The sequence below is a fragment of the Limulus polyphemus genome, unplaced genomic scaffold (assembly GCF_000517525.1).
Source record: "Limulus polyphemus unplaced genomic scaffold, Limulus_polyphemus-2.1.2 Scaffold7731, whole genome shotgun sequence".
Taxonomy (NCBI): Eukaryota; Metazoa; Arthropoda; class Merostomata; order Xiphosura; family Limulidae; genus Limulus; species Limulus polyphemus.
The window spans coordinates 24,388-33,801 of NW_013673341.1; the positions used below are offsets into that span (position 1 = coordinate 24,388).

At 35.9% G+C, this 9,414-nt stretch overlaps 1 protein-coding gene across 1 annotated transcript in view; it reads right to left on the reverse strand.

Annotated features, from left to right (window-relative positions):
- The window catches only part of LOC111089881 (discoidin domain-containing receptor A-like), a gene marked incomplete at both ends in the record, with an annotated part of 29,671 nt that extends 20,857 nt beyond the window's left edge, over nucleotides 1–8,814 (reverse strand). Inside the window, 2 exons of the mRNA XM_022403129.1 lie at nucleotides 236–467; nucleotides 8,712–8,814. Coding sequence (XP_022258837.1) covers nucleotides 236–467; nucleotides 8,712–8,814 — 335 coding nt within the window. The remainder of the gene's footprint in view (nucleotides 1–235; nucleotides 468–8,711) is intronic.
- Nucleotides 8,815–9,414: the final 600 nt, after the last annotated feature.

Consider the following 9,414-nt stretch of genomic DNA (forward strand, 5'->3'; position numbering starts at 1 on the left):
GCCAACTGCATGTGCAGCAAGTTTTTTGTTTGTTTGTTGTTTTAGCGCAAAGCTACACAATACATTATCTGCATTCTGTTCACCACATGGAATCGAACCCCGGATTTTAGCGTAAAGTTGTTGCTGACTCAATGGGGACGCGTGTAAAGAGACTCCAGTATTGAAAAACGTACATAATTAATTAAACTGACAATGCATGCCAGATGTAAAGTACAAAATGCACGTCAATCCTTACTTCATGACCAGTCCTGTTTCTATAAAGGATCCAGTGGTGTACGCCCGGTCTCCAGTATTCCAGCTTGTAATGTTCAGCGAACTCCTGACCTTGCCCGTTACCGAAACGACCCTGAGTTGCAACCTGAGTGATCACGTGCAGGGTATGCAAGTTGATTTCTAGGTATTCCTGAGTATCCTTGTCGATCTGTTTAGATGGACACCAGGCCCCACTGTTGACTTCCTGTTCTAGCCTAAAAAAAAAGAAAAAGAAGTTTCTCTAAATAAGTATATTGTTGAAACTTCTGTTTAGCAGTCACAAACACGGTATGTTAATAACTAGATAATGTGTTAGTATTTCATGTCTGTGATATCCGTTTAGCACACATAAATACGGTATGTTAATAACTAGATAATGTGTCGTATTTCATGTCTGTGATATCCGTTTAGCACACATAAATACGGTATGTTAATAACTAGATAATGTGTCGTATTTATGTGTGCTAAACGGATATCACAGACATGAAATACACGACACATTATCTAGTTATTAACATACCGTATTTATGTGTGCTAAACGGATATCACAGACATGAAATACTACACATTATCTAGTTATTAACATACCAATTCATGTCTGTGATATCCGTTTAGCACACATAAATACTGTATGTTAATAACTAAATAATGTGTAGTATTTCATGTCTGTGTTCTCCGTTCAGCACACATAAATACGGTATGTTAATAACTAGATAATGTGTTAGTATTTCATGTCTGTGATCTCCGTTTAGCACACATAAATACGGTATGTTAATAACTAGATAATGTGTGGTATTTCATGTTTGTGATCTCCAGTCTCATATAAATTTAGTAATTATACGTAAGAAGTTTTAGTTGTCTTTTACTTACACAGTAAACTTGTACAGGAGTTGAAAGAATATGGAAAATTAATGCAACCAACTTTTTCTGGATTATTGAGCAGACAAGTTGTTTGAATTCCCGAAACCGGTTTAACTCAGTGACTCGAATGGTAGATTAGGTTTCATATAAGAAATCTAAAGATCCATTGATTACATTGTTAGAAAAAAACAACTTGTTCTTTAAGTTCGACATTAAAAAATCACAAATTTAACATAAGTGAATCAGGTTATCGCACAAAAGACAACGAACAGGGTGTAATCCCAATAAAATACTGAGATAAAGGTACAAAAACTGTACTGTTGTGTTACTGTAAATTATATTAATGGTGATATAAATGTCAAAACAACCTATGAATTCTCAGAGTCAATTAAACAGTTATTGTTTTTCCTATTCTCTGTTCTTGTGAGCACGCCTATATTCTGATGATCATTAGGCCTACGTCCGTAATGAAAAAAAGTACTACCACCTGGAATAATTAATGACTGATTAATCGCAAACAGGAAGGCAGAGGCAGCGACTAACGACTCCACTGCACTTATGACATTTTTACTGTAAAAGAGGGAGAGATAATGGAACTTTAACTATATAAACTAAAACTGTAAATGTCAATTTTCTTCTTGATTTATCCTATGAATCATGTAAGGATATGAGCCACGTTCTTTATTGTTATCAACAAAAGTAGCCGGAAACTCAGGTACTCAGTAAACGATCTGTGATGAAACGTTAGCCAGGGTAATCAGAAAGTGAAGAAAACACGTGTACAATTCATTATCTAATGCGCTCGTGAACACTTAGGCTTATGTGTAATCAGGTAACAGGCAGCAGGTGCTGCAGGGAGGAACCGCTCGTTCTAACTTTCACGCTACGGTGGCTCCCCCTCGTGACCAATGATCCTGATTGACGGTCGCCGGTTTCCTGCGATATGCGGACCGTCCCATGTGACCGATCTATCACCTGATTGCTTCCATTCGGCAGAGTATGCGGGGATTAACATGTCTTGGTGGTATGAAGAAAAATTGTAGTCCCGTGTTTACACGGACGCTTCAAGCTCATCGAATATCACAATATTGATGATTCACAGCTTGTCTTGATAGACTAGAGAAAAGTGTCAGTCTATGACGAGACACTCTGGTTTTTACCCCAAACTTCCGTTCCTGCCACAAAGGGTAAGCGTAACATTATTTGATCACACGAACCTATCGTTTATTCTGCGAGTAAAAAAAAAAAACACACAGATAATCCATCACTGTCAACGGTATATCCGCGTCTACGAACTTTCTTATAGTTTCAATAACAAACTCATCTCCTCATTATTTGTCATAATGGCAAGGTCTGTTTGATTGCCTGACGAGACTGCAGTTTGGACGAGCCTTGTTTGACACATCCATCCTTCACGTCACCGTTTTTGCTTTCCTTTCATTAAGTCTAAAGCTAATGTAATTTCCGATGATATAATTATTGTAAAAAAAAGGTTAAATAAAATAACTATAGGGGGCCAGCTGTATTTTAGTTCTACTTTCTATGTAATGATGACGTAAAAATAACACAGTACTACTGTATAAAAAATAAGACAGTTTTGAAAAGAACCGTTATATAACCGACCGTAAAACCAAAATTAAGAATGCAATTCCTACTGAAAATGAAGCACGTGTTTCGAATATTGGGTTTCATACTTTTTACAGATGTGATTCAAGACTAGACTTCTTTCGTGAATCTACAAAATTTAGTCAATCCGCTGAGTACAAAGCTGATTTTGGCTTTTGCGTTAATCACCGTAGTACGACACATTGAGAACAGCTGTTCAAGTTACGAGCACTAAGTAAAACTGGCAAATAAAGGAATAATTTATATTTTAACCCAATGTCACCTTGTGCGCACGTGAACTAAATGGCCATGTTAGAGATACCTAGGGTGCAGTTATAGTTGTCCGTAAACTTGACTTACTGATCATAGGAAATGCAATCAGCCAGCAGTACCCGCCTTTACAACAGGGGTTTTGTCCAACTTTTTTAAACTAAATAAAGATATTGGCTGTCGCTTGAAAAAAACAACCACAGCTGAGAGTGCGGAGTGTGTTCAGCAACATCGTGTCTCGAACCCCAAACCTTCGATAAGTAGCCCAACACACTAACCACTAGGCCACGCTCCGTCTGGCATCTAAAGGATTTGTTGAGTTGAATAATACTTATAAGAAAAACTCAACTTGGAAATAGGACAATTTCTGTTTTAAAGCAATTTATTCAAAATATTGTTTGAATAAAAAAAATAATAATACTGTTTGTGGCGCCATCTTGCGATAATCAGTAGCGAATTCCAAATAAGCACTCTTACCCCACCACCACTACTTTTATGCAGTGTAAAATTAACGTTTCTAATAATGATTTTAAAAGTAAAAGATCGGGATTTATATGTGCTCAGATTTTCATAGTCAGTATAGCATGCTCACTGTTTACTCTTAATTTAATTTCACTTTATACCTTTTAATTTGTGACGTCAATAATGACGACTGCTATGTGAGGTTATTGAGTGTTTTTAAATCAAGCAAAAGAGAAGAGAAAAGACAAGTAAAATTATCTATGAGTATATATATACTTCTGCTTTCAAATATATTTTGTTACTAGATAATGGTGATATGTGCAGATCTGATATTACGAATGATAAGTCATCTTTGCCAAGCTAATATAAAAAACAAAATCGTATAACCGATGTTTTAATAATATCAACACAGGAGTAGATCTTTACATTTCAACGAGAAAACACTTTTACAACTTTACTTTGTAAAACTGTTGCATTGTACAGTGACTTTAATTACTCACAATGATATTTAAAAGTCTGATTCCATGCAGTATATACACTTCTACACCAGTGCATTTAATACATACGTTCTTGACAGACAAACAAATTGATAGAATTGAATACGATACAGATCTGAAACGAGTTGTAAATAGTTTGGAATAGCGTAATATCATAATACCTCTTGGATCTAAATGTAGTACCAGGCAAACAAATGGACAGAACTGACTATGATGTCGATCTGAAACGAGTTGTAAATAGTTTGGAATAGCGTAATATCGTAATACCTCTTGGATCTAAATGTGGTACCAGGCAAACAGATGGGCATAACTGACTATGATATCGATCTGAAACGAGTTGGAAATAGCATAATAACATAATACCTCTTGGATCTAAATGTGGTACCAGACAAACAGATGGACAGAACTGACTATGATGTCGATCTGAAACGAGTTGGAAATAGCGTAATATCATAATACCTCTTGGATCTAAACGTGGTACCAGACAAACAGATGGACAGAACTGACTATGTTATCGATCTGAAACGAGTTGTAAATAGTTTGGAATAGCGTAATATCATAATACCTCTTGGATCTAAATGTGGTACCAGACAAACAGATGGGCATAACTGACTATGATATCGATCTGAAACGAGTTGGAAATAGCGTAATAACATAATACCTAATTATATTATTTTGGCACTTGTGTATAAAGTTAAAATCATAATACCTCTTGGATCTAAATGTACATGTACCAGTAAGTTGGACTTGCAGGCTTTTATCGTTAGTTATCTCAAGGTTTCTCGCCCTTTTTTTGTGGACCAGCAAGTGTTGAATACGGACGCAGACATGTCTGTAGAACTATTTAAAAAAAGGGTTGTCATCACTATACTAGAATAATAACTATATACTAAGAAGTAGTAGAGTGACGTTGGCAGTTCAAATGCTTTACACTTTTAAAGTGTTATGGAAAAAAAATAATATAGCTAGTCACAGGCGATTTTATCGAATAATCTTGAAAGAGACGGGTAACTGAAAAATAAGCGGGAATTGGTCTTACGATCGGCTTAAAAGGTTTTATCAAGGCTGAGTACATAATCGCCAGCTTTCAAGCTGTCAGGAAACGAAACTCGAAACTAACGGTATCAAAATATTGGACTGTCTAGATGAAAAGAGCGGCTTCTCGTGTCTGCGACATCAGAAGGGGGGAGTGCTCCAGAAACAATGGATGTAATGTCAAGGGAAAAGGTTTTGGCATTGCAGCTGTGGCTTCAACCGCTACATTTCCATTTTATCATTCAACTTACAAGAACTTGAAACTGGATGACGAGAAATTTATTATCTAACATGCTCGCTACTCCCACACTAGAAACCTCATTACAAGAAGATTTAAATAGATGCTCTCTGGAAAAATCCTCCCAAGGCTTCGCTCATTCGTTCCTTTCGACCTGAAACCGCTGGTGTTGCTGCTCTGCTCGTGGATCGCGACGGAGAACATCGCCACGCAGACGTTTTCCCTGCAGGGCTCATTAAGCTCTGGGGATGTGCAAGAAACGGCACGTTACCGACACTTTAGCTTGACGCTAGTATTCTTCGTACACGAAGGCAGTCCGTTATAGCATGAAACGTCTCTTTCCAATGATCCCATATACACTAAGTGATTAGATTGGTGGATATACCAAATGTCAAACGTATTTTCTTTTGTAATGTCTTGGATAAAAACTCTCCACAACTCCACCCTCCTGCACTGCCAGGATGGGAGCTAAGGTTTTTTTTTAATGCTTTTGTTTTTCACGTATTGTAGTTTATCACTTACAAACAAGTAAAGACAACAATATTAGATTGTTCTGACAGGTTTGAGAACAACAAAATACAACAATGTCAGATTGCTCTGATAGGTTTAAAAACAAATAAAGACAACAATGTCAGATTGTTCTGATAGGTTTAAAAACAACAAAAGCCAACAATATCAGATTGCTCTGATAGGTTTAAAAACAACAAAAGATAACAATGTCAGATTGCTCTAATGGGTTTAAAACCAAGTAAAGACAACAATGTCATACTGCTCTGATGGGTTTAAGAACAACAAAAGATAACAATGTCAGATTGCTCTGATAGGTTTAAAAACAACAAAAGACAACAATATCAGAGTGCTCTGATAGGTATAAAAACAACAAAAGATAACAATGTCAGATTGCTCTAATGGGTTTAAAAACAAGTAAAGACAACAATGTCATACTGCTCTGATGGGTTTAAGAACAACAAAAGATAACAATGTCAGATTGCTCTAATGGGTTTAAAAACAAGTAAAGACAACAATGTCATACTGCTCTGATGGGTTTAAAAACACGTAAAGACAACAATATCAGATTGCTCTGATAGGTTTAAAAACAACAAAAGACAACAATATCAGGTTATTCTGATAGGTTTTAAAACAACAATGTCAGACTGTTCTGTTTCGATACCCGTGGTGGGCAGAGCACAGATAGCCCATTGTATAGCTTTGTGCCTAATGACAAACAAAAAAAAGATATAACGATTATTTGACGTGGCACAATGTAATTGACATTCTCTTACAACTACCAGAAGCTCGATATTAAAGCACAAAGTCTGAAAAAGTCCTATGAATCACCAGGTGTTTTAGGATATTCAGTAAACATATATAGATAAAGAAAATTTATAGCATGCTGCAGAATGTTTCGTTTTCTCTCATTGGTTTGTTTTCTGTAAATACATAAACGTCATATCTTATTCTCGTTCTCAGGTTTCATTTCTGTTGTAAAACAACGAGTTCTTTCTCCAGGGCACTTGTTCCTCCTTCTTAAAAACCCATCTTTCAGTTTTGTTTTCTCCGATTGCCTTGTTTTTTGTTAATACACGAACGTCATTGTTTTCAGGCCTCATTTCCGTTGTAAAACAACGATTACTTTCTCCTGGGTCTATATTTCTCCTTCTTGAAAACCCATCTTTCAGGACTCAGATTATTTTCTGTAACTTATTTTTCGATATGTTTGTACTTTAATCATTTCCGTCCACGTGAAAAAAGATCTTCACCGGAAAGCTTGTGACAAACGAAAAAAAACAATTTTTGTAATATGCAAATATTCTAAAAGACCCTGATAATTATGGTTCTTTTATTTTTCAAAATTTTTAATATTATTGAAACTGAATTAGTAGTCAGTATCGATGGAGCCACGTGACCAGAAAAAAAAAAGGTGATGTTTGGAATTTTGTTCCACCTGAAAAGACACCTTATGTGATGATATATGAAGAACTAAGATACAGACATAAAAAAAGTTTACCAATGAGCTGCTTACAAGTTACTCTTAAAGTTTAGCGGGATGAACTGTTACTTCGGTAATCCGCATTCACAGCTTAAAGTGCAGAACATGTTCAGCTGGTATATCACAGGCTCGAACTTTAGAAATGTCAGCTGGTATATCACAGGCTCGAACTTTAGAAATGTGTGTAGCCTGGCATGTTAACAATTAAGCTCACCCCCCCCCCCAATAAAAATGTAAAACCTTTTCTAAGAGATACATTTTGGGTCCAAATATTGCATTGTTTTAGTAAATTTATGTTTTTTGGTTGTTACAAAACTCAGCGTTAAGAACTGACCCCAAAAAATGGAATGAAGTCATTCATTTTAAACGCTGAGATATTGAGACGGCCCCAATAGAACTCATGGAATATTCACTACATTTTTGTATAAATATTTTATTTGAGTCTTATGTTACCAAGGGCACTGTAACCAACAAAGCCATGGACTTATAAGCAGTATGATGCTTAAATAGTTAAACCAGTGTTTATAAAGTCCATGGAATCCATATGGATCCCATCAGTAATTCTAGGCCTAAATACCTTACTTGGAACCGAAAGTGTTTAAAAGTACCAGGGCATGATCACGTAAACAAATAATGAAGAAATAATCATGACGTAGTCGATGACAGACTGCTTCTGTCAGGATTGTGGCTAGTTCAAGATATTAATTCTCCACTACTATTTGTCAACACTAGAAAGCATAAAAAGTGCAATGCATTAAGAGTAGGTAGATTATACCAGGAATAAAGATAAACATCAGTAAACGTGCAAAACGATGCAGGGGCGTCGAGAGCCAGCCCAGGCCCCCGGGGTCAGTAATATAATCGGGCCCCCTTTCATTCTATTTATCAAGTTTCGCTGATTTTTCTTAAAAGAAATTTAGGCGACAAATTTCTTCATGGATCCATGAAAAAAAAAGCAGTAGTCATTTTAGCTCATTAAGTAGTATGCATTTCTAGTGAGCTTTGGAATATCCCACTGCGGGGCCCCTCAACAGATCCCGGGCCAGCTTCCCCCTTGCCTCCCCTCTCGTCAGCCCTGAAACGATGTATTAAATTTTGGAATACGATATTTATGTAATCGCATGTTGCCTGCATTTGATCTCAAAAGAAAAATACTTTGGTTAAATGGTTATTACGTTTGAAATTCTCGTATATTGAACAAGAGTTACAACATCTGGATAAATCGTCAATAACGTACTTTGATGAGACACGCTGATGCTCAAAAAAGGAATTTCCCTGTTTGTTTTTACATTACACAGAAAGTTTAATGACTAGAGTTTTTTTACAACTTGACAACTTTTAATGATGTATCTGTGAATGAAATATTTACCTCTTCAAATAAATTACTGGATTGTTTCTTGTTTTTTTTTAATTCTTAGGTGTCATATCCAGAGAAATATTAGGCCATTTCAATAATATTAAACAAATAATTTTCAAATAAATTTTTAACAGCGACACCTACCGAGCTGTCCAAGGACCAACAGCGTCGTTGTATGATGAACTTGCTGTGATATCTTCATCTTTGATGTCTCCCGATTTCATTCCAAGGGCTGTTTTACAAGATTCTAAAAATAAAATTTATAAAGATTGTTACTTTTACCTGAATTTGAATATGGAAATAAAACATGATAAAGTACCCTATCAAAGGTGGTACTAACACGTGCTTTTCTTCCTCATATAATTGATATTCGTTACTTGAAACATTTAAGCCTTTCAGATTTATTTCCTCTTAAAGTACTTCAAGTGCACCTTCGTTTTCGCTTCAAAAAACTTTAAAATACTCATCGTCTCTCTTTTCTCCCTAATTTAGGTATGGTCCTTTTCTTAAATAAATCTATTATCTTTTAGATTTAAGCATTTTCACTCCTAGAGGAAGGGCTAATAAGGTATTGTAAGAATCTCATGAATATAAATACACATTGAAAAGCGGAAACCAAAAAATATCTACGAACGACATCTGACTCCAGGTCTGTGTATAACAGGAAATGCGGCGCAACAACAGAACCGTCTCCCACTCTTAAGCAGCTGCTTTGTCCATCACTTTTATAATTGTGTATGTATACACACAATAGTGGCGTCCTCTAGGGAGTATTATCATTTCATTTTGCGTATAATTAACTTAATTTCTCACTCATATTTTCATGATAAAATGAGATAGTGGCTTG